Source organism: Chiloscyllium plagiosum, chromosome 7, assembly GCF_004010195.1.
Source record: "Chiloscyllium plagiosum isolate BGI_BamShark_2017 chromosome 7, ASM401019v2, whole genome shotgun sequence".
In the NCBI taxonomy this organism is placed as follows: domain Eukaryota; kingdom Metazoa; phylum Chordata; class Chondrichthyes; order Orectolobiformes; family Hemiscylliidae; genus Chiloscyllium; species Chiloscyllium plagiosum.
In genome coordinates this window covers 34,226,975-34,252,549 of record NC_057716.1, presented here as the reverse complement: position 1 = coordinate 34,252,549, position 25,575 = coordinate 34,226,975, and the positions used below count along the sequence as shown (strand labels likewise).

The following is a 25,575-nucleotide window of genomic DNA, read 5'->3' as shown; positions in this document are numbered from 1 at the left end:
GGGGGGAGGGGAAATGAGGAAGTTGATCTCCAGCATCTGCAGTCCTCACTTTCTCCTAGTAAAGAGGAGGGTCAAGGATGGCACGAGGGAGGTTGTGAATATAGTCAAAAGGGAAAAAGAAGCACATATAAGATTCAGGAAGCTAAAATTGGACAGGGCCCGTGCAGAATATAAAGGAAGCAGCAAAGGACTCAAGCAGGGAATAAAGGAGAGCAAGAAAGGACCTTGCCGTGTGGGGTTAAAGAGAATCCCAAGGCATTCTATGCATATGTTGAAAACAAGACGATAACAAGGGAGAGGGTAGGACTGCTCAAGGATAAAGATGGGAAATTGTGCTTATAGGCAAAGGATGTGGTAAGATGCTAAATGGGTAGTTTGAGTCATAGAACATAGAACAGTAAAAGCACAGGAATGGGCCTTGCGGCCCACGAATTAAACTAATCCTTTCTGCCTACCCTTGGTCCATATCCCTCCACTCCTGGTACATTCATGGAGTTTTCTAAAAGCCCTTTTATCATATCTGCCTCCACCATTACCCCTGGCAGAACATTCCGGACTCCTACCACTCTCTATATAAACACACCTGCCCCTCATGTCTCCTTTGGACATACTCCCTCTTGCCTTCAATGCGTGCCCCCTAGTAATAGACACTTAAATGCTGGGAAAAAGATTCTGACCATCAACCCTCTCTATGCATCCCATAATTTGATCGACCTCTATCAAGTCTCCTCTCAGCCTCTGCTGCTCTACAGAAAACAGCCTGAGACTTTCTAGCCTCTCCTTACAGCTCATACCATCTAATCCAGGCAGCATCCTGATAAACCTCTCCTGCATCTCTCCAAAGCCTCCGTATGCCTCCTGTAATGTGGCAGCAGGAACTGAATGCAATACTCTGTGTGGCCTAAGCAAAATCTTGCAAAGCTGCAAGATTGGGGTGGCACAGTAGCTCAGTGGTTAGCACTGCTGCTTCACAGTGCCAGGGACCCGTGTTCGATTCCAGCCTCAGGTGACTGTTTGTATGGAAGTTGTATGTTCTCCCCCTGTCTGTGTGGGTTCCCTTCAAGTGCTCTGGTTTCCTCCCACAATCCAAGATGCTAAATTGCCTATAATATTTGGGGACGTGTAGGGTTAGGTGCATTAGTCAGTGGTAAATGTAGAGGAATGGGTATGGGTGGGATACTCTTCAGAGGTTTGGTGTGGACTTGCTGGGTTGAAGGACCTGTTTCCACAATGTAGGGAATCTATGAACATGACTCTTGGACTTACCAATAAAGGTAAGCATGCCATACGCCTTCTTTACCACCTTATCCACTTGTGTAGCCACTTTCAGTGAGCTACGGACTTGAATCTAAAGATCCTTCTGTACATCAGACTCCTGTCATTAACTGTACAATTTTCCTTAACATTTGATCTCCCAAAGTGCAACACCACATACCTACCCAGGTTAAATTCCATCTGCCAATACTCTGCCTATATCTGCAATTATATCCACTGAATCCTTTGACAACCTTCTATACTATCCACAACTCCACTGATCTTTTTATCAAGTGCAAACTTACTCACCTACCCATCTACATTTTCATCAGTCATTTATATATGTCACAAATAGCAGGGTTCCCAGTAAAAATCCCTGCAGAACACCACTAGTCACGGACCTCCAGCCTGAAAAACACCCTCTGTCTTCTATGGGCAAGCCAAATCTGAATCCAAGTGGCCAAGTCACTGTCATTCCCATGCATCTCAATCTTCCAGATGAGCCTACCATGAGGGACCTTGTCAAAAACCTTACTAAAATCCATGAAACAACATCCACTGCTCTACCCTCATCAATCACCTTTGTCACCTCCTTAAAAAATTCAATCAAGGTAGTTCGACATTGCTTGCCCTGCACAAAGCCATCCTGACTGTCCCTAATTAGGCTTTTTTCCCCAAATGTGCATAAAACCTATCCTTAAGAATTCTCTTCAAAAGCTTCTCAGCCACTGATGTATGTCTGTGCTTTCCTAGATTATCCCTATTACCTTTCTTAAACAGAGGAACAACATTAGTTGTTTGCCTAGTCCTCTGGGACCTCTCCGATGGCTAGTGAAGATATCAAGATCTTGGTCAAGGCCCCAGCAATCTTCTGCCTTGCCTCTCTCATGAATCTGGCTTAGATACCATTGGACCCTAGGGACTTATCAACCTTAATGCTCTTCAACAGATCCAAGACCACTTCTTTCTTGACCTCAAAATGCTTTAGCATATTAGCATGCTGCACACAAATCTCACTAACCCCATATACCTTTGGTAGGATTTGATTTGATTTATTGTTGTCACATGTACCTAAGTACAGTGAAATGCTTTGTTCTGCAAGCAGTATAGACAGATAATAGCAAACAAGGACATACAGATCATAGCGTGAGGCACACAAGGTGACGGCAGCACAGGAGGTGTGCAAAACAAGATCAAGATTAGAGAGTCCATTCAACAGTCTGGCAGTGGCAGAGAAGAAGCTGTTCTTGAACCTGTTGATGTGTGTGTTCAAGCTTCTGTATCTTCTGCCTGATGGAAGAGGTTGTAGGAGAGCATTACTGGAGTGGAAGGGGTCTTTGATAATGTTGGTAGCCTTTCCAAGGAAACAAGAGATGTAAATGGGGTCCATGGACGGGAGGTTGGCTTCTGTGGTGGTCTGGACTATGCACACAACCTTGTATAGTTTCTTCCAGTCCTGGAATGTTTAGGGTAGGTGCATTAGTTAGAGGTAAATGTAGAGGAATGGGTCTGGATGGGGTTGCCGTAGCAGGCTATTATGCACCTGGATAGAACTCTTGCAATGATGCGTCAGTGAAAGTTGGTGAGGGTCTTTATGGACATGCTGAATTTCCTGAGCTGCCTGAGGAAGAAGAGGAGTTTTTGTGCCTTCTTGACTGTCACATCCTGGTGGAGATTCAGAACAGGTTGTCAGTTATTGTTACTTCTAGAAACTTGACATTCTAGAATCTCTCCACCTCAGCTCCATTGACGTGGATAGGGGCATATTCTCCTCCTTGCTTCCTGAACTCAATCATCAGTTCTTTTGTTTAGCCGACATTGAGAGAGAGGCTGTTATCATTGCATCATGACGCCAAGCCCTCTATCTCCTTTCTGTATTCTGACTCATCAGCAAACATGTAGATGGTGGCGTCATCAGCAAACATGTAGATGGTGTTCATTTGGAATTTGGCTTCACGGTCATGGGTGTACAGGGGACTGAGAATGCATCTTTGCGGGATGCCAGTGATGAGGATAATTCTGAAGGCAGAGCTGTTGTCTATGTTCATTGATTGCAGTCTGTAGGTCAGGAAGCTGAGGATCCAGTTGAAGAGGGCGGAAATGAGACCTTGGTCTCAGAGTTTTGAGATCAGTCTCAAAGAGATTATGGTGTTGAAGGCAGAGCTGTAGTTGATGAGTAGGAACATAGTGTTGGTATCCTTGTTCTCCAGATGTTCTAAGGATGAGTGTAGGACTAAGGAAATAGCGTACGGCATGGACCAGTTTTGCCGGTGGGCAAATTGTAGGAGATGAGAGTTGATATAAGCCATGACCAGCTTATCGAAGCACATCATGATTATGGAGGTCAGAGCAACTGGGCAGTACTCATTAAGGCATATTGCATATGTTCTGTTTGGTGCTGGAATGATGGTGATCTTCCTGAGGCAGGTGGGGACTTCGGCTTGCAGAAAGGGAGAGGTTGTAGATGTCAGTGAATACCTCTGCTAGCTGGTCCACACATGATCTAAATGCATGGCCAGAAACACTATCTGAGTCCATCGCTTTCTTTGGTTTGACTCTCAGGAAGACTGATATGACATCTGCAGTGGTGACAGAGGGAACAGGTGTGCCTGGCATTGTCCGAGCAGATGACACGGTGCCATTGGCATTCTCTTGAACTGAGCATAGAAAGCATTGAGCGCATCAGGGAGGGATGTGTTTTTTGTCTGCTATCATTTTGTATCCCGTTATATTGTGTAAGCCTTGATGCAGGTGGTGGGTGTCTGTGTGGTTGATTTGGGCCCCTAACCTGGTCTGGTACTGCCATGTGGCATCCTTAGTATTCACCCAGGAGAAGAATATGGAGGTTAGTGAGATTAGTGTGGAGCATGCTAATATCCTAGGGCATTCTGAGATCAAGAAAAAAGTGGTGTTGGGTCTCTTGAAGAGCATTAAGATGCATAAGTCCCCAAGGCTGATGGTATCTTAGCCAGATTCATGAGAGGGGCAAGAGTGGAGATTGCTGGGGCTTTGACCAAGATGTTTGTATCCTCATTAGCCCCTGGAGAGGTCCCAGAGGACTAGGCAAGTAACTAATGTTGTTCCTCTGTTGAAGAAGGAAAATAGAGATAGTCCAGGAAACTATAGACTGGTGACTCTCATATTGGTGGATGGAAAGCTATTGGAAAGAATTCTGAGGGACAGGATTTATGTGCATTCGGAAAAGCATGGCCTAAATAGGTACAGTCAGCATGGCTTTGTGCAGGGCAGGTAATGTCTTAATAACTTGATTGAATTTTTCGAGGAGGTGACGAAGGTGATTGATGAGGGTAGGTCAGTGAATATTGTCTACATTGATTTTAGTAAAGCTTTCAACAAGGTCCCTTATGGTAGGGTTATCCAGGAGGTTAAGATGCATAGGATCGACAGTGACTTGGCCGCTTGGATTCAGATTTGGCTTGCCTATAGAAGACAGAAGTTAGTGGTGGAAGGGTATTTTTCAGAATGGAAGACCATGAGTAGTGGTGTTCTGCAGGGATCTGTGCTCAGACCCCTGTTGATTGTGATATCAGTGTGGAAGCCAGACATTCGGCCCATTGAGTCCAGACTGACCCTCCAAAGAGCATCCCACCCAGACACATCCCCAACTCTATCCCCGTAGCCCTGCATTTCACATTAATAATCCATCTAGCCTGCACATCCCTGGATACCACGGCGCAATTTAGTTTGGCCAATCCACTTAACCTGCATATCTTTGGACTGTGGGAGGAAAGTGGACCACCTGGAGGAAATCCATGCAGCCACAGAGAGAATGTGCAAACTCCACACAGTCACCCAAGGATGGAAACAAACCCATGTCCCTGGATCTGTGAGGCAGCAGTGCTAACCACTGAGCCACTGTGCCGCTCACATATAAATGACTTGGATGAAAATGTAGATGGTGGGTTCGTAAGTTTGTAGACAACACAAAGAGCAGTGGAGTTGTGGATAGTGTAGAAGGTTGCCAAAGGATTCAGCGGGAGTTAGCTCAGTTGCATATGAGCGGAGAAATGGAGTTTTAATCCAGGCAACTGTGAAGTGCTGCACTTTGGGAGGTCAAATGTTAAGGAAGAGTATAGCTAATGGCAGGACCCTGAACAGCACTGATGTACAGAGGGATCCTGGAGTTTAAATCCTTAGTTCCCTGAAAGTGGCCACGCAAGTAGATAGGGTGGTAAAGAAGGTGTATGGCATGCTTACCTTCATTGGTTGCGGAATTGAGTACAAGAATCAGGACGTCATGTTGCAGCTTTATAAGACTTTGGTTAAGTCACACTTAGAGTACTGTGTTCAGTTCTGGTCGCCACATTACAGGAAGGATGTGGAGGCTTTGGAGAAAAGGTGCAGAAGAGGTTTTACCAGGATGCTGCCTGGATTATAGAGTATGAGCTATAAGAAGAGGCTAGAAAAATCTTGGATTGTTTTCTCTAGAGCAGCAGAGGCTGAGTGGAGACTTAATATAAGTCTATACAATTATGGAATATATAGATAGGGTTGACGGTCAGAATCTTTTTCCCAGAGTTGAAATATCTAAAATTGGAGGAGGAGGGCATACGTTTAAGGTCAAAGGAGTTGTGAGGGACAAATTGTTTTGCACAGAGAGTGGTAAGCGTCTGGAACGTTCTACTAGGGATGATGGTGGAGGCAAGTACAATAAAGGGCGTATAAGGGACTTTTACATAAATACAAGAAAATGCAAGGATTGGAGGGATATAGACCAAGGGTAGGTAGAAGAGATTAGTTTAATTTGGCATCTTATTATGCACAGCATCGTGGGCCAATGGGCCCATTCCTTTGCTGTACTGTTCTATGTTCTAAACACATTTAAAGTTAACACAAATGCATAGGTGGAATACAGAATGCGGTAGGCTATGTTGGTAAAATTAGAATCCATTGAAAGTAAAAAGAGTTTAGAGTCAGCAATTCAGTATCTTGGCTGGTTTCAGGCTGAATTTCATAGTTCGGATTTAAAGTTGGTTGTACATCTGGAGATAGTATGTTGGGCTGAGTTCTTTTATGAAATTTCTGTCTGTAGCAGAGTGTGGATTTTCCCAGGTGGGAAATCTTACCAGATATGTTGGAGAGGGGGAAGCAGAAGTCACCTTCCTTGGGATTTCTCTCTCCGTATCTCAACTGCTTGTCCTCAGTTCTAGGGAGAAAGCATAGGCTTAAAACATTTGAAGAGTTGGCTTGTCATCTGTCCTTTTTTCCTCCAACTAGCAGGTGTGAGCCAAATAAAGCCATTCCAAGTGTGACCTGATTAGCTATGTATTAGCCAGGGTGCCACTGTCTAAATGATTTCAGAAAATGTAATAGCTCAAGTGATTTTTTAATGCCCTGTTAACAGGTCAGGGGATGTGGCTCTTTAACATATCCCAGGAGGGGTCATCTGCCTTTGATGGGTTTTGCAGACTTGCTGTCTTAATTCCAATGAGTTGAAATGTGTGATGTATAATAGTACAGGTTGGAGTAGCTTTCTTTGACTATGATCTCAAGCGACCCTTCAATTGTTTTAAAACGTAACGCGTCTGTTATTAAAATGTTGTATTCATGTTTCAATCTGGTGGATTATAAACTATTATTTGATTCAAGCACATCTTCATGAAGATATGCCACAGATACCCTCCCAACCTGAGGAGGGCACTGCTAATAAAATAATCTAACTTCAATCCGATCAGCCAGAAAAAAAGAACAAAACTCAATCAAGAAGTGTTTCGAATGACTAATTATGCAATAAATGTCTGTGGCGACCATTGGTTAACAGTGACCAGGAGTGTATCAGCAGTCACTGCATGATCCATCTCCAGATGCACGTGCATGCAGAGAAGACAAGGAAACACAGCTCAAGCAGAATGACCAATTCCACAGTTTCAAATAGACAAGTGGAGGAACCACACCAATTTTCTTGATGTTTAAGCAGTGATATTTTAATTGGTTACATTTCAACAGTATCCCTGTGTGCATTTGGGAATCCAAGGGGTGGCACGCTGACTCATTGGTTAACACTGCTATCTCAAAGTGTCAGGCACCCAAGTTCTATCCCAGCCACAGGTGACCATCCTGTGTGGTGTTTGCACATTCTCTCTGTGTCTGTGTGGGTTTCCTCCAGGTGCTCTAGTTTCCTCCCATAGCCCAAAGATGTGCAGGTTAGATGGATTGGCCATGGTGTCCAGGAATGTGCAGGTGGATAAGCCATGGGAAATGCAGGATTGGGGTGAGGATGAGATGCTCTTCAGGGATTTGGTTGGCACTCGATGGGCTAAATGATGTACTTCCACGCTGTAGTGATTCTATGATCTTTAAGACACCCAATGATTAACAAAGGGAGCAGAAATTTCTGCTCTGATTCTGCTTCCTTTGTTAATCAGTTTAGTGCAGCTATGAAGGCCACTTTATACATGGAAAAGATCTACAAATAAAATGATGGAAGAACCAGATTTTAGTTGAGGGAAGAATGTTTCCCAGCAAATATGAAGCCATATTTTACTTTTATTCCTTCAACAGAATCCTTGCTTCATTGTTAATCTGAAATACAGCATTTATTATAATGGAAGTAGATGATTTCAATAGCTAGTGGTCAACATGGTGGCTCAGTGGTTAGCACTGCTGCCTCACAGCACCAGGGTCCTAGGTTCGATTCCGGCCTCGGGCGACTGTCTGTGTGGAGATTGCACATTCTCCCCATGTCTGCGTGGGTTTCCTCCGGGTGCTATGGTTTCCTCCCACAGTCACAAAGATGTGCAGATCTTGGCCTTGCTAAATTGCCCATAGTGCTAGTGCATTAGTCAGGGGGAAATGAGTCTGGGTGGGTTACTCTTCGGAGGGTCAGAGTGGCCTGGTTGGGCCGAAGGCCCTTCTTTCCACACTACAGGGGATCTAATCAAAAACTAAAGTGGACAGTATTACCTCTGTCCATTTGAATATGACTGTTCTGTTATCCCTGTTTGTTTGACACAGTAAATTGGTTGCAGATTCCTTTGCTGTCTTGGAGATGTGAAGCATCTGCTGACCTGTTAAATAGATATGCACAAGTTCTGTAATGGGGTTTGAACCTGTGATCTTCCAAGTATGTGCCAAGTTAACATTTACTAAGTGCCTCAGTCTTCATCAAGGACTAGACAGTGTATGAGGCTCACTGGCACTTTCCCCATTCCTCTTTAACGTGAATATAAAATTCCCACATCTCTTAAATTTAATGCTTAGATAGTCCCTCCACTTCTTCCTCAAGCTACAAAACAATCAGTATCAAGCCACTGACTACACTGAAATGACATTATAACTCCTCTGTTTCAACTTCCTCTTTTCCATGGTTAACCAGATCTTTCATCCATTTGCCTAAGTTCCTGTATCTACTCTTACAGCAAAACCGCCCCCGCCCCCGCCCCCCCACCACCTATATCTGAATAGTCATTTGTGGCAAGATAATTTATAACTTGATGACTCTTGTGGTGGGACCCTAAACATTAATAAGACAAGAGAAGGTTAGAGTCATAGAGGCATACAGCACCAAAACAGGCCCTTCAGTCCACCTCATCCATGTCAACCAAATTTCCCAAATTCCTATTCACGTACCTATCCGAATGTCTTTTAGATTTTGTAACTGTGCCTGTATTTACCACTTCTTCTGGCAGTTCATTCCACCTACGAACCATCCCCTTTGTGAAAAACAGTTGCCCCTCAGGTTTGTGTTAAATCTTTCCCCTCTCAGTTAAAAATATGTCCCTGGTTTTGAATTCCCCCAACCTAGGGAAAAGGCCTTTGCTATTCACTTTATTTATGAGGTAACTCCTCAACCTCCTAAGCTGCAATTCAAAAAATTCCAGCCTATCCTTAGAACTTAAACCCTTCAGTCATAGCAACATCTGGTAAATCTTTTGTGAACCCATTCCAATTTTGCAGGGCAGCTGTTCACAGTATTCCAAAAGTAGCTTCACCAATGTCCTGTACAACCTCAACATGACTTTCCAATTCCTCTTCTCAATGGTCTGAACAATAAAGGCAAGCCTCTGTCGCAGCTTTCAAAGAACTATGTACATAAACCCCTGGGTGTCTCTGTTCGATAACACTATCCAAGGTCCTACCATTAATTGTATAAGTCCTGCCCTTGTTTGTTTTACGAAAATGCAATATCTCACATTTATCCAAATTAAACTCCATCTGCCACTCCATACTCCATTGACCCAATTGATCAAGATGCCTTTGTACCCTTAGATAAACTTCTCCACTGTTGACAATACCACAGGGTTTGGTATCATTGCAAACTTATTAACAATTCCTCCTAAATTCTCATCAAAGTCATTTATATAAATGACAAACAACAGTGGACCCAGCACCTCTCCCTGTAGAACATGGCTGGTCACAGGCCTCCAGTCCAAAAAATAACCCTCCACCACCACCTTCTGCCTCCTAGCATCAAGCCAATTTTCTATCCAATTGGCAAGCTCTCCCTGAATCCCATATGATCTAACGTCACTGATTAGGAGAATCGACGTTTCGGGCATAAGCCCTTCTTCATGTATTTATGTAAAAGTCCCTTATGCCCGAAACGTCGATTCTCCTGCTCCTTGGATGCTGCCTGACCTGCTGCGCTTTTCCAGCAACACATTTTTCAGCTCTGATCTCCAGCATCTGCAGTCCTCACTTTCTCCTAACTTCACTGATTAGTCTACCACGTGGAACTTTGTCAAAGGCTTTACTAAGGTCCATATAGACAACGTCTACCGCTCTGCCTTTATCTACGTCCTTGGTCACCTTAAAAAAAAATCACTGACTTGAGGCTTATTAGTCTGTAGTTCCCTGGTTAATCTTTCTAGCCTTTCTTAAATAAAAGCACAACATTAGCCACCCTCCAGTCCTCTGACACCTCACCCATGTCTGGTGATGATATATATCTCTGCTAGGTGTCCCGCAATTTCTACCTTAATTTCCCACAATGTCCTGGGATAGACTTAATCAGGTCCTGGAGATGTAAACACATTTATGTTTTTTAAGACCTCTGGCACTTGCTCTTCTGTAATGTGAACTGTTTTCAAGACATCAACGGATCGATGCTGGATCCATTGTTGTTCAACATTTATATTGTGGTTAGTAAGTTTACAGATGACACCAAAATTGGTGGTATAGTGGACAGTAAGAGGTTATCTAAGAGTACAACGGGATCTTGATCAAATGGATCAAGGAAGGACAAATGGACTTTAATTTAGATCAATGCGAAGTGTTGCATTTTTGTAAGACAAACCAGGGCAAGACTTGTACAGTTCATGTTTGAGCCCTGGAGAATGTTGTCGAACAGAGGGACCTGAGGATACTTGTATATTGTTGCTTGAAAGTGGTGTCACAAGAAGACAGGGAGATGATAAAGGTGTTTTGCACTCTTTCCTTCATTGGTCAGAGCATTCAGTACAGGAGTTGGAATGTCATGTTACAGCTGTACAGACGTTGGTAACACTACAGTTAGAGTACTGCATACAATTCTAGTCGCCCTGCTGTAAGTAGTACATTATTAAACTGGAAAGGATGCAAAAATAATGTACAAGGATGTTATTGAGATTGGAAGGTATAAGGAGAGGTTGGTTAGGCTGGAACTTTTTTGCTGGAGTGTAGGAGGCTAAGGAGTGACCTTACAATAGTTTACAAAATGTGGGGTGAATAGCCAAGGTTTTAGAATTAGAATCCCTACAATGTGGAAACAGGCCCTTTGGCCCAACAAGTGCACACCAACTCTCCAAAGAATTGCCCACCCAGACCTATTCTCCTGCATTTAGCCACTGACTAATGCACCTAGCCTACCCATCCCTGAATACCATGGGCAATTTAGCATGGCCAAAGCAGTGAACCTGCACATCTTTGGACTGTGGGAGGAGACCGCAGCACCCAGAGGAAACCCACTCAGACATGGGGAGAATGTGCAAACTCCACACAGACAGTTACCCGAGGCTGGAATCGAACCCGGGTGCCTGGCGTTGTGAGGCAGCCGTGCTAACCACTGGGCCAACATGCTGCTCCTTTTTTGTAATCACCACCAAATTTTATTTTATAAATTTTAAAAAATCATGGCACGATGTAGCACAAGACGTCAGTCAAACTGTTTTGCTTATGCTAGCTTGTCTAACCAACACCACTCCCTGCCTCTTTCTCCACACTCCTGCAATTTTATCTTTTTAGGTATTTTATCTAATTCCCTTTTGAAAGTTAGGTGATTCTAGATCATAACTCACCACATTACCTTAATCTCTGTTTGCTGATTACTAACATTCTGGTCAGTGGGGACAATTTCTCTGTATTCATCCATGAAAACTCCCCCCAATCCTGAGAAAATTCAATCAATCATGGGACAATCAAACAGGGGTCCCCCTCCTGCCACCCTTACATGACGAACAGAACCTGCAATAGATTGTTAATTACTGACTATCCTACCTGTAATCCTGCATTTCCCATTGTTAATCCACCTAGCCTGCACATCCAATGGGTAATTAAGCATGGCCAATCCACCTAGCCTGCACATCCAATGGGTAATTAAGCATGGCCAATCCACCTAGCCTGCACATCTTTCTACCCATGGTCGGAGAATCCAAAACTAGATTGCATGGGCTTAAGGTGAGAGGAGAAGGATTTAAAAGGGACCCGATGGGGCACCTTTTTCAAACAGAGGGTGATGCAGATATGGAATGAACTACAAGAGGAAACAGTAGAGGTGTGTTGTACAATTACAACATTCAAAAGATATTTGGACAGTGCACAGATAAGAAGGGTTTACAGAGATATGGGCCAAATGCAGGCAAATTCAGTTTTGGAAACTTGGTCAGCATAGACAAGTCGGGCCAAAAAGCCTTTTCTCTGTGCTGTATGACTCTGTAATTCTATGAGATAATGCAGCCGAATGCTTTAGAGCTGAACCCTGACAAGAAACATGACATTCAGTGAAAGGGTAGGAAGAAAAGCTGAAAACAAAAATTGGCACTGAAGATTTGAAATGTTGTGAGGTAATGTGAATTTGAACCATAGTCCAAACTGTTCATCAGAAATGAAACTTGGCTGTGGATGTGGAACTGTGCAATCTAATTTCACAGCCAGTATCTCCTCTGAAGTGGCCGAAGAAGGAATGGATTCTTATGAACATTTTATTCAGGGCAATGTCTTAACATCTTTAGGAGAATGAAAATTGTAACTGAACCCAAATTTTGCTTTCGTTTTAGGAGACTGGAGGAGAAGATGGATGTTAACTCAAACAGTTTATATGAAGTAAGCATGGGATTGGATAAAGAAGAATTGGGGGACTTGAAGTTTCTGTGCACTGATCACCTGCAAGCGGGCAAGGGGATAGCCAGTGCACAGGATCTGTTCAGAGAACTGCAGCAACAAGACTTGGATATTATCCCTGAACTCCTGTATCAAATCCAACGCTTTGACTTACTCAACCTTCTTGGAAAACGGAAAGCAGACATGGAACACCTTTTTCAACAACCTGAAAATTCCAAGATCTCAGATTACAGGTTTGCTTTGGATTCTCACTCGTCAAATTATTGATTTTTGTTTTCCAAAGCTTGAGTGATTTCATAGTTGGTATGCACTCCATGGAGTGTTGCTATTCTATTTGACAATGGAAAACTAATTGTTCTTATCGTTTTTTACACACACTTTCCAGCAATCATTATTAGAAAGACTGATAGATTAGTATTCATGTAGCACACATTTATAACTTGAGGATGTGACAAAATGCTTTACAGCCAATGTAAAACTTCTGAAAAGTGGACACTGGTATGTGTAGAAATGTACAATATAGTCAAAAGAAGTTGGTAAAATTGGCTTTCTAATTTACATGTTGAAAGAAAATTAAAAGTTTCAGCTCTTGAGGGAACAAGACAAATTAATATTGCTTTCATTGCTCAGTCCTTTGAGTATAGGAGTTGGGATGTTATGTTGAGGTTGTACAGGACATTGGTGAGGCCAATTATGTTTGGCATAGACTGGTTAGACCGAACGGTTTGTGTCCCTGCTGTATGATTCTATGACTCTGAGTAGAGAGGGGGGAATCGGACCTGACATCTTCTAGCCCATCAGTTTGTTCAGACATTCACTTTACCAATTTCCAATTTGTGCATTGCCCATGGTAATTTTGAATTAAATATTACCACATACATTATTTTCAATGTTACAACACATAAGAAACACTGAATAGATTGGAACCTTGCATCTCTCACTCAGCTGATTGTTGTTTCATAGAACAGTGTGTCGTCCCATTTCCCACCCTCAGTTGAAGCAAAACACTCAGACACAGCATAATTTTACCTCCTTCATCTTTATTCCGGGCCCTGGAGGGAGAGAGAATGATCGCCCATGTGCACAGGGACCGTCTTCTCTGGAACAGCAGTTTCTCAATGAACTATATAGTCATTTTATAGAGAGGAGCATCCAGATAAGGCAACATACATATTAATTAGGTGACTGTTACAATCAGCGAGTGTCAATAGTAAAGATTAAGCCATCTGCAGTTACACAATGAATAACTTCACATAATTAATACTTTTCTCCTTGCATACTGAATGCTTCTAATATTGTTAAATGGCTCTACATAATGACTGCTTTTCCATCTTGTTAACCTGTTTCCCTTGCCACCAGCACTCCATTGTTAACTATAAGTTCTTATCTGATCTGAGTCATGCTCAGCTAAACCGCTTGTTTCACAACACTCAGACCTTAACTCTCTTCCTGCTTGCTTATACGCTATACCCATTCTTAAGTGCAGCATAGAAGGTAGGCATTCAGCTCACTGAGTTTGCACTGGTTCATTCAAAGAGCATGACAGCTATTTCCACTTGTAGTTGGCGGTCAAATAAGTGTTTTTATACAAGTTTATATAACTTCCTGACTTTTGTAATGTAAATGCTTGTGAATTTTTTTGTTATTCTTCAATATTTTTAAGGCAGTTAATCCCTGACCTCCTTGTTAGTCAAAAATCTATCAGGAGTAGTTGGGAATGTGGGGTTGAGGCCAAACTCAAATTAGCCATGATTTTACTGATTGGCAGAGCAGGAGTGAAGGGCCAAAAGGCCTATTCCTGCTCCTGATTTGTGTGTTCATATGTGTTACGTATGTATTCTGTCCTGTCACCTTTGGAGATTTGTGCACAGAAGGCTTAGGTTTCTCTCTGCATTCTTGCAAGCCCTTTAACATTAACCCATTCAGCATTTTCTCTCATTCTTTCAACCAAAACCTGTGCTAATTTCTATTTCACATGGCTCTGCTCATTTTATCTGCCTGTTTTATTAGAATTCCAAATTACAGATGTTCTGCACATTTCAAAATTGTGCCTTCTGCTACCATGTATAAGTTCATAAATGTAAAATCAGCAATGGTCCCCCCCATTGAACCTTGGGGAAGGCTGCTATAAATCTCCACCCAGCCTACAAAAAAAACCACTCACCACAACTTTGTTTTTGCATCTTGTCACTAATTTTGTATCCATGCTACAGCCACTCTTATCCCACGGGGTTCAATTTTGCCATAAAATCTAGCATGTAATAACTTTTCTAAAAAGTCTCAACACATTATTGGACTACATAAAGTTATCCTCAATAATAAGTGATAAGAAGAATCTTGGCTGTCTTTTGTTTACTCCTTCCTTATTGCCTCTTGGAAATGGTACAATTTACCTGAATCCAAGCTACCAAAGGTGACTTATTAAGCAGCTGAACCGAGAACATTTCTTTACACTGAGTCATTCATAAGGGTTTAATTTGTTTGTACTTAGAGTAGAATAGATTTGTCATACTATTTTACAACTTATCATCAGCAAATGTATTTTCTGTACTGCCAAGAACACGTAATGTAATTGGTAGCGTGCTAATGTAACATTTTCTTGACACTTGACTTCATCGAGGACAAATGTGTTCAAACTCTTTAAGGAGGTAACAAGCAAATTAGACAAAGGAGGGCCAGTAGACACAATTTATTTGGATTTCCAGAAGGTCTTTGACAAGGTGTCACAGAGGAGGCTGCAAAATAAAATAAGAACTTGTTAGAGGAAAGGTACTGGAATGGATAGAAAATTGGCTGACTGGCAGAAGGCACAGAGGCAGGATAAAGAGGTCTTTTTCAGGATGGCAGATGGTGACTAGTGGTGCTCCACTAGTTTGGACCACAGTTATTCACATTATGCATTAATGATCTGGACAAAGGAACTGAGGGCATTGTTACTGAGTTTGCAGACTAGTAGGCCAAGAAATGGCAGGTGGAGTTTAATGCAGATAAATGCAAGGTGCTGCATTTTGGTAAGACAAACCAGGGTAGGACTTTCACAGTTAATGGTAGGGTCCTGGGGCATGTTAGAGAACAGAAAGACCTAGGAGTGCATGTACATACGTCCTTGAAAATGGCATTACTGGTAGATAGGGTGGTGCCTTTATCGGTCAGAGCAGTGAGTACGGGAGTTGGAATGTCATGTTACAGCTGTACAAGACAGTGGTAAGGCTGCATTTGGAGTACTGTGTAGAATTCTGATCGCTCTGCTTTAGGAAGGATGTTTTTAAACTGGAAAGGGTGCAAAGTATATTGACAAGAATATTACCAAGACTGCAAGGTTTGAGTTATAAGGAGAGGCTGGATAGGCTAGGACAGATGTTGGCCTTGACTTAACTGTGCTGGGACCCTTTGACTGACAGGTGCCTCCATTGTCTTCAGTGAGGACTTCTCCCGGAAAATGTTGAGACATGGCTGCCTGCGCATGCAGTTTTTTGCCATGTAAGCTTTGACATTTGGAGCGAGTGTGAGATGGATGTAGCACACTGCAGTATAGCAAAAGGTGCTGAGGACAGAGTTATATAGCAAGGAGCTCATGCCCGAAACGTCGATTCTCCTGCTCCTTTGATGCTGCCTGACCTGCTGCGCTTTTCCAGCAACACATTTTTAAGCTCTGATCTCCAGCATCTGCAGTCCTCACGTTCTCCTTATATAGCAGGGAAACAGGCTCTGTGGCACAACTTGTCCATGGCAACCAGGCTTCCTGAACTGAACCCATCCCATTTGGCCCATATCTCTCTCAACATTTCCTATCCATATATCTATCCAAGTGTCTTTTAAATGTTGTAATGTTGTCAGGGTGGCATGGTGGCTCAGTGCCAGGTACCTGGGTTCGATGCCAGCCTTGGGTGACTGCGTGGAGTTTGTACATTATCCTTGTGTCTGTGTGGGTTTCCTCCAAGTGCTCAGGTTTCTTCCCATAGTCTAAAGATGTGCAGGTTAAGTGAATTGACCATTCTAAATTGCCCATTGTGATAGGTACATGAGTCAGAGGGAAATGGGTCTGGGTGGGTTACTCTTCCGAGCGTCCGTGTGGACTTGTTGGGCCAAATGGCCTGTTTCTATACTGTAGGGAGTCTAATCTAATTACCAGTCTTTACCACTTCCTCTGGTAGTTCGTTCCATATATGTACCACCCTCTGTGTGAAACATTGCCCCTCAGGTCTCCTTTAAAGCTTTCCTCTCTTACCTTAAACCTATGCCTCTAGTCTTGGACTCCCCTACCCTGGGAAAAGACGTTGGCTATTCACCTTATTCCACTCTTCAGGATTCCATGATAAACACAGAGAATGCTGGAGAAACTCAGCAGATTTGGCAGCATCAATGGAGAGAGAAACACTCTCTTTAGGATCCATTAATTTTTCATCAGAACTGAATATAGCTGGGAAAGGGTGGTATTTATGCTGATGGTGGGGTGAGGCGAGGGGATGGGGGTGATTTATAAGAGTGCATAGAGATTTTGCCCAGACAGACAGAGAGAGAAAGAGATAGGAAATCAAAGAAATTGCTGATTATAAGCTGAGAAAGACATAAATGCAGGGTAGGGCACTAATGAGAAGAGTAGAGTGTTGATGGTAAGAAAGGTTGAGAATGTACATGTGGTAACACATGGCACTCATTATGGATCTCAGCTGTCAGCATGTACACTGGCAGAGGAGCAGATGTGGAAAAGATGTTCCCTCCACTAGAAGAGACTAAGACCCAAGGGCACAGCCTCAGAGTGAAGGATAACCCTTTAGAACTGAGATGAAGAGGAATTTCTTCAGCCAGAGGGTTGTTAATCTGTGGAAATCATTGCCAGACAGAGCTGTGGAGGGCAAGTCATTAAGTGTATTTAAGACGAAGATAGATGATATCTTTATTAATAGGAAGAATCAGGGAATATGTGGTGAACGATGAATGATGATTTATTGTCACTTGTTCTCTCCGATGAGCAACATAGTAAAATACAGTGAAAAGCTTCAACTGTTGCCACAATCTGGCATCATATTGATTAGTTTAAGAGTAAAATGTTATAGTTGAGAGTCAATTTTCATTTGGCCGCCTTCACCATAAGGCCCGAATCCTGAGCTGCTGGACCAACAACACCTGCACCATCACCCCTCTGCTGACAGCGCTGGACCTACCAATGTCGGAGTCACCACTCTTCGAGTGCGATTGCTTTGTCTGCCCTGCCAGTGGGCCACTGATGCCACATTCGCCTGGACCCCCACTCGCCCCCGCAACCAGGAACCCCCAGCTCAGCTGCCACTGCCACTTTGCCAATAACCATGAGACCCTGCTCCAGACCTACCACAACCAGGAATCCTTGGCTCCACTGCTGCCTGGAGTCCTTGTTCTGGGCATACCACACTGCCACTGCTTCAGTCCCCACCTTGCCAAAGCCTGAAGCCCCTGCTCTGGGCCTACCACAAGCAGGAATCCTTGGTTTCGTTGAGGCTACTGCCTTGCCAATGCCTGGAGTCCCCAATCTGGGCTTACCACTCCACCAATGCCTCACTAAGGCCTGAAGTCCCCATTCCAGGCCTACCATAACCAAGAGACCCCAGCTCTGCTGCCAGATCAGTCTGCCACCCTGCCAAGAGTCCTGCTGTGCCCACCCTCCTCTGCGATGTCACCATCATGCCACCACTGACAGGAAGAAGATAAAGAGAAAGAAAGAAGACAAAAAGGGGAAAGAAAGAAGGGAGGAAGTGGCCAGTTCGGAGTGGACAGACCCAGGAGCCTGCCTTTCTGGTGCTGCCATCTTGGATTGTAATAAAGTGTGACGGCAGGAGAATGGGGTTGAGGAACATATCAGCTATGATCAAATCGTGCAGCAGACTCAGTGAGCTGAATGCCCTAATGCTGCCCCGATCCCTTATGGTCTTATGTCTCCCGTATGCTGTAGGTGCAACACGTCATCCAAACTGCCATCTCTATCATGTTTTATTTATTTATACTTGAAGAATCATTATTTTTTATTTTATTTATCTTTTTTATTTTACTATAGTTCTTTTATTTCAATGAAAAAAGGCAAGAGCTCTTGAAAGTGGAGTCGCAGGTAGATAGGATAGTGAAGAAGGCATTTGGTATGCTTTCCTTTATTAGTCAGAGTATTGAGTACAGGAGTTGGGAGGTCATGTTGCGGCTGTACAAGACAAAGTCTTTTCCTTGGGGTTGGGGGAGTCCAGAACTAGAGGGCATAGGTTTAGGGTGAGAGGGGAAAGAAATAAAAGAGACCTGAGGGGCAACTTTTTCACGCAGAGGGTGGTACGTGTATGGAATTAGCTGCCAGAGGATATGGTGGGGGCTGGTACAATTGCAACATTTAAGAGGCATTTGTATGGGTATATGAATAGGAAGGGTTTGGAGGGATATGGACCGGGTGCTGGCAGGTGGGACTAGATTGGGTTGGGATATCTGGTCGGCATGGACAGGTTGGACTGAAGGGTCTGTTTCCGTGCTGTACATCTCTATGACTCTAAGAGAGCTAAACACCAAGCTAAAGACCTTAAATTGACTTTAAAGAGTAGATGAACTCATCAATCCCGCTCACTAATCAGATGCTTTGTTTTCCCAAATACCTTTCTCCTTGCTTCACTGAACTCTGTGAGATACTCAACTCTGGCAATCTATTGTAGTCACACTCAGGTGCCACATCACTTACAACTTATGTGTGCTTCCACCACTTTGGGCCTGCATCATCCGTTTTAGCTGTTTCTGAATATAGTTGTTTTAATGGAACATTTGAAAAAAAAACTTCTCAAAGCTCGCAACCACAGATGTTAAACTGTAGATTTGACCTTCCTGTCAACTAACATATACAAACATGACCTCACCTGAAGAAAACCATACTGATTCTTGTTGGTTAATCTCTGTCTCTCCAATTCGGATTGTTATGAAGGTGTAGAGATGTACTGTACCTTTAAGAGAGTTGAAAAGCTAGCAAGGATTGACTGACACAGCACAGAGAGTTCTAAACAAAGGAGGAATGTAACACTTGGTGGAAACAAATAGCTGCAGCTGAGTTGCCATTAAACAAAAACAAATTCAAATTTGGCCAATCCGTTTAAATTATGCCCCAAGATCGAAAAATCCAATCAAATTTGAATTTAGTATTCAAATAATATTAAAATGAGTGAAACGATCTAATGTTTTGGGGTGTAAAACCGGACATCTTGAACAGTTAGATAGAGAAATGCCAAAGACCTGCAAATGTAGTCTGCCAGCTGAAGAGCTCTCTGAAAGGAACCTGTCTGTGGGGGGTTTGTGCAGGAGAACATCGAGGCTGACCTGGAGAGGATCTTCAGAGGAGAATCGGCAAAGCTGACTGGTTTTGAAATGTGATTTTTTTTTGTAAATCTTAATCAGAATTTCTTTTATCGGACTAGTGTTGTAGAGTGGGAGGTAAAAGATAGATTTAAGAGAAAGGAGTTGGAAATAGTTGTTGGGTTTAATATTCCCCGTTGGACTTACAGAATAAAGTTGTTAATTTTTGCTCTAAATAGTGACTTCTGGAATAGATCTTTGCCTCTCGTATTTTAACAGATTACAGCACAGGATGAATCTTTTCTGTGTTGCAGGTTTAAATTAGTAGGGGGGTTTACCCCGTGTCATAACAAGATTAATTCCGTCCCTCAGAATTGCTTCCAATAGTTTCTCCCCACCAAGGTTAGACCGGCCAGCTTGTAGTTTCCTGACTTATCCTTTGTTCCCTTCTCAAATAATGGTAACACACTAGCTATCCCCAGTTCTCTTGCTCCTCTCCTGTGGCCAGAGAGGAATTACATTTTTTTGCAAGCTCCCCTGTTATTTCCTTTTGTATCTTATTCAACAACCTGGGATACATTTCATCCAATCCTGGAGCTTGGGATACTATCTAGTTTGCTTGACCACTCAGCAGCCCTTCTCTGTCTATGAAAAAATTCTTTACTTTTCTCACAGACCTCTGCTTTTGCTTGTCATTTATGTAATGAGTTAGATGAGAAGACAAAAAGCATGGTTTGTAATTTTATGGGTGACACCAAAATTGATGGCATAGCAACAGTGAAGAAGGTTATCTAAGATGACAAAGTGTTCTTGGCGGATTGGGTCATTGGGCTAAGGAATGGCAGATGGAATTTAATTTGGATAAATGCGTGGCATTGGGAAGACAAAGAATTATACAATTTAAATAAGGGCCTTGGGTAGTGTTGTAGAACAGAGAGACCTGAGGGTTCAGGTTCATAGTTATTGAAGTTTACATCACATTAGACAGGGTGGTTAAGAAGGTATTTAGCACACTTACCTTCATTACTCAGACCTTTGAGAATAGGAGCAGAAGCAGAAATTGCTGGAAAAGCTCAGCAAGTCTGGCAGCATCTGTGGAGAGAAATGTGAGTTAACATTTCAGATCAAGTAACCCTTCTGTAGAACACCAGACCCAAACATTAACTCTGATTTCTCTCCATGGATGCTGCCAGACCTGCTGAGCTTTTCCGGCAATTTCTGTTTTTGTTTCTGAGTTAGAGCATCTGCAGTTCTTCTGACTTTTCTTTGAGTATAGGAGTTAGGAAATCATGTTGAAGCTGTACAGGATGTTGGTGAGGCATCTTCTGGAACACTGTGTCCAGTTCTGGTCACCCTGCCATCGGAAGGATATTATCAAGCTGGACAGCATTCAAAACAGATTTACCAGGACTTGCAGGTAATGGAAGGTTTGAGTGATAGAGAGGGGCTGGATAGGCTGAAGCACTGGAGGCTGAGAGGTGGCTTTATAGAGGTTTTTAAAACCTGGAAGAGTGTAGATGAGGTCAATGGCAGATTTCTTTTCCCTGAGGTGGGGGGTTTCAAAACTAGGGGGCATATTTATAAGGTGTGAGGAGAAAGATTTAAAAAGGACATGAGGGGCAACTTTTTCACACAGACAGTGGGTTTGTCTGTGGAATGAACCTCCAGATGAAGAGTGGATGTAGAAATAGTTACAATGTTTAAAATGGTCAGCATGGATTGGTTAGAACAAAGGGTCTGTTTCCATGCTGTATGACTGTATCACTGTAAGACCTTCGCCCTTTGGTGAAACCACATCTGCTGTACTACAGTATTGATCATTTTATTTAAGAAAGAATGTAAATGTGTTAGAGACAGTTCGAGAGGATTTACCGGGCTAATACCTGGAATGACAGAGTTGTTGACTCTGAACGGGATGAGGACCTGAAAAGTGATTATAGGGAGTTAGGTTTGAAGTTAAAACGCAGGACAAGCAGAGTAATAGTATCAGGATTGCTACCAGTGCTATGAGCTAGTGAGGCTAGGAGTGCAGATGAATACGTGGCTGCAGAGCTGGTGGAGGAGGGAGGCCTTCAGATATGTGGATCATTGGGGTACCTTCTGGGGAAGGTAGGACCTGTATAAGAAGGACAGGTTGCACCTGAACTGGAGGGGAACTAATATCCTGGGTGGGAGGTTTGCTAGAACTCTTCAGGAGGGTTCAAACTATTTTGGCAGGGGGGGTTGGAACCGGAGCTTATAGGATGGGGTAGCTGGTGAACAGGCAGATACAGCGTGCAGAGAGCCTGTGAGGAGGGATAGACAGTTGATAGGGCAAAGTTGCAGTCAGTGTGAAAGGTTGAGGTGTGTCTATTTTAACGCAAGAAGTATCAGGAATAAGGGTGATGAACTCAGAGCATGGATCAGTACTTGGAACTATGGTGTTGTGGCCATTACGGAGATTTGGATATCACAGGGGCAGGAATGGTTGTTGGATGTTCCAAAATTTAGATGTTTCAAAAGGAACAGCAGGGGGGGAGAGATAAAGGAGGTGGAGGTGTGGCATTACTAATCAGGGATAGTGTTACAGCTGCAGAAAGGGAGATTGTTGGGGAGTGTTTGTATGAGTCAGTATGGGTGGAAGACAGAAACAGGAAAGGGGCAGTCACTTTATTGGGAGTTTTCTACAGGCCCCCCAATAGTAACAGAGACATGGAGGAGCAGATTGGGAGGCAGATTTTGGAAAGGTGCGGAAGTAACAGGGTTGTTGTCATGGGTGATTTAACTTCCCTAATATTGATTGGAACCTCCTTTGTGCAAATAGTTTGGATGGAGCAGTTTTTGTCAGATGTGTCCAGGAAGGTTTCCTGACTCAGTATGGAGATTGGAGAAAGTGAGGACTTTCTGATGAAGGGCTTATGCTTGAAATGTCAACTCTTCTGCTGTTTGGATGCTGCCTGACCTGCTGTGCTTTTCCACTGCCACACATTTTGACTCAATATGTAGATAGGCTGACTAGAGGGGAGGCCACTTTGGATTTGGTGCTTGGCAATGGACCAGATCTCACAGTGGGACAGCATTTCAGTGACAGTGATCACAACTCCCTGACCTTTATTTTACTCATGGAGAGGGAAAGGAGCAGATGGTATGGGAAAGTATTTAATTGGGGGAGGGGGATTACAATGCTATTAGGCAGAAATTGGGGTGCGTAAATTGGGAGCAGATGTTCTCAGGGAAATGCAAAACAGAAATGTGGAGGTTGTTTAGGAAGCATCTGCTGATGGTGCTGGACAGGTTTATCCCACCGAGACAAGGAAGGGATGGTAGGTTGAAAGAACTTTGGGTGACAAGGGATGTGGAACATCTATTCAAGAGGAAGAAGGAAGGCTGAGGAGGCAAGGATCAGACAGAGTTTTAGAGGATTTTGAGGTAGCTAGGAAGGAACTGAAGAATGGATTTAGGAGAGCTAGAAGGGGGCATGAAAAAGCTTTAGTGGGTAGGATTAAGGAAAACCCCAAGGTGTTCTACACTTATGTGAGAAACAAGAGGATGCCCAGAGTGGGGGTAGTGCCGATCAGGGATAGTGGAGGGAACTTGTCTGGAGTCAGAGGAGGTAGGGGAGGTTCTTCATGAATACTTTGCTTCAGTATTCACTGTGAGAGGGACCTTGTGATTTGTGAGGACTGTGTGAAACAGGCTGATATGCTCAAACAGATTGATGTTCAGGAGGAGGGTTTGCAAAAAAGTTTAAAAAACATAAGGATAGATAAGTCGTCTGAGCAAGACGGGATGCACCCAAGGTTACTACGGGAAGCGAGGGAAGAGATTGCTGCGCCTTTGGCAATGCTCTCTACGTCCTCAGTGTTCACTGGAGTTGTGCCAGATGGTTGGAGGGTGGTAAATGTTATTTTCTTGTTCAAGAAAGGGAATAGGGATAAAGCTGGGAATTACAGACCAGTCAGTCTTACATCTGTGGCAGGCAAATTATTGGAGAGGATTTTGAGAGACAGGAATTATGATTAGTTGGAAAACCATAGTTTGATTAGAGATAGTCAGCATGGCTTTGTGAGGGGCAGGTCATGCCCCACAAGCCTTGTGGAATTATTTGTGGATGTGACAAAACACAATGATGAAGGTGGCATGGTGGATCAGTGGTTAGCACTGCAGCCTCACAGTGCCAGGGACTCAAGTTTGATTGCAGCCTCAGGCAACTGACTGTATGGAGTTTGCACATTTAGATTAGATTACATTAGATTACATTACAGTGTGGAAACAGGCCCTTCGGCCCAACAAGTCCACACCGACCCGCCGAAGCGCAACCCACCCATACCCCTACATTTACCCCTTACCTAACATTACGGGCAATTTCCCATGGCCAATTCACCTGACCTGCACATCTTTGGACTGTGGGAGGAAACCGGAGCACCCGGAGGAAACCCACGCAGACACGGGGAGAACGTGCAAACTCCACACAGTCAGTCGCCTGAGGCGGGAATTGAACCCGGGTCTCTGGCGCTGTGAGGCAGCAGTGCTAACCACTGTGCCACCGTGCCGCCATTTCTGCATGGATGATAATAAAATGAAGGGTATGTAAGTTAGTTTGATCTTAGACGAGGATAAAAGGTTGGCACAACATTGAAGGCAGAAGGGCCTGTACTGTGCTCTCCTGTTCTATGTTCTTATGTTCTAGTTGGTTTATGAGGAAATGTTGGACAGGCAAGGCTTATATTGGTGGAGTTAGAAAGAGTAAGATGATTAAAACATGTGAAATCTCCCTGACAGGTCTCAACAGGGTAGATGTAGAGAAGATATTTCCTTTGTGGGAGAATTTAGAACCACTTGTCACTGTTTAACATTCAGATGTTGCCCATTTAAAACAGAGATTAGATGAAACTGTTCCTTTCAGAGGGTCATGAGTTTTTGGAAAAACTGTTGGAATCAGAACTTGACTATTCTTAAAATGCAGGTAGATTCTTGTTAAGCCAAGGGGTGAAAGGTTATCAGGGTTAGGGGGGTGAGGCATCTGATTGTATCTGCATTCCCAGACATATGTTTGCACAATAGGCTCACTCTAATTCAATTGCTACTGGTGGGATCTTTCTATGTACTGAGAGAGTGCATTTGTCGACATAACAACACTGGATTCCAAAGTAATTTGGTACAGATCAGTCTCCTGAAGACACTGAGAAATATTAGAAGATGCTATATAAATGCAATGTCCTCCTCTGTGTTGACAGGCCATATCCAGAACAGGGTGACATTCAAGACAAATTTCTTGTACAGCCCACCAATCATAGAGTTCCTCAGCGCATAAAGAGGCCATTTGTCCCATTGAGTCCACACTGACCCTCTGAAGAACATCTCACTCAATCCCAATCTTCTATTCATTCTCATGATCCCACATTTGCCATGACTAATCTGCCTGAGTCAGAAGTCACAGGTTATAGTCCACCAGGTTGATTTGAAATCACAGGCTTTCAGAATGCAGCCCCTTCGTCAGGCAAAATGAGAGGGGTGCACACAGAACGCCGAATTTACAGGCAGAGAGATCGAAAGATCATACAACTGGTGTGAGTGAGTGTCGAATAATACGTCTCTGCAGATGACCAAGAGTATTAGACGGTGTGAGTAAAGTGTCAACAGCTGAGTAACAAGCAAGAGGATAATGGGCGGCACGGTGGCACAGTGGTTAGCACTGCTGCCTCACAGCGCCAGAGACCCGGGTTCAATTCCCGCCTCAGGCGACTGACTGTGTGGAGTTTGCACATTAAAAAA

General features: G+C 43.4%; 1 protein-coding gene and 1 long non-coding RNA gene across 4 annotated transcripts in view; one reads left to right on the top strand and one right to left on the bottom strand.

Annotated features, from left to right (window-relative positions):
- LOC122551461 (caspase-8-like) overlaps positions 1-25,575 on the top strand; it is a 73,802-nt gene that overhangs the window by 10,621 nt on the left and 37,606 nt on the right. For all 3 annotated transcript variants that reach the window (XM_043693399.1, XM_043693398.1, XM_043693396.1), the window contains exon 2: positions 12,468-12,764. In XM_043693399.1, the coding sequence (XP_043549334.1) occupies positions 12,468-12,764 (297 nt within the window). The remainder of the gene's footprint in view (positions 1-12,467; positions 12,765-25,575) is intronic.
- LOC122551464 overlaps positions 13,804-25,575 on the bottom strand; it is a 105,124-nt gene continuing 93,352 nt past the window's right edge. The window contains exon 3 of the long non-coding RNA XR_006312109.1: positions 13,804-15,266. This is a non-coding gene — a long non-coding RNA (uncharacterized LOC122551464). The remainder of the gene's footprint in view (positions 15,267-25,575) is intronic.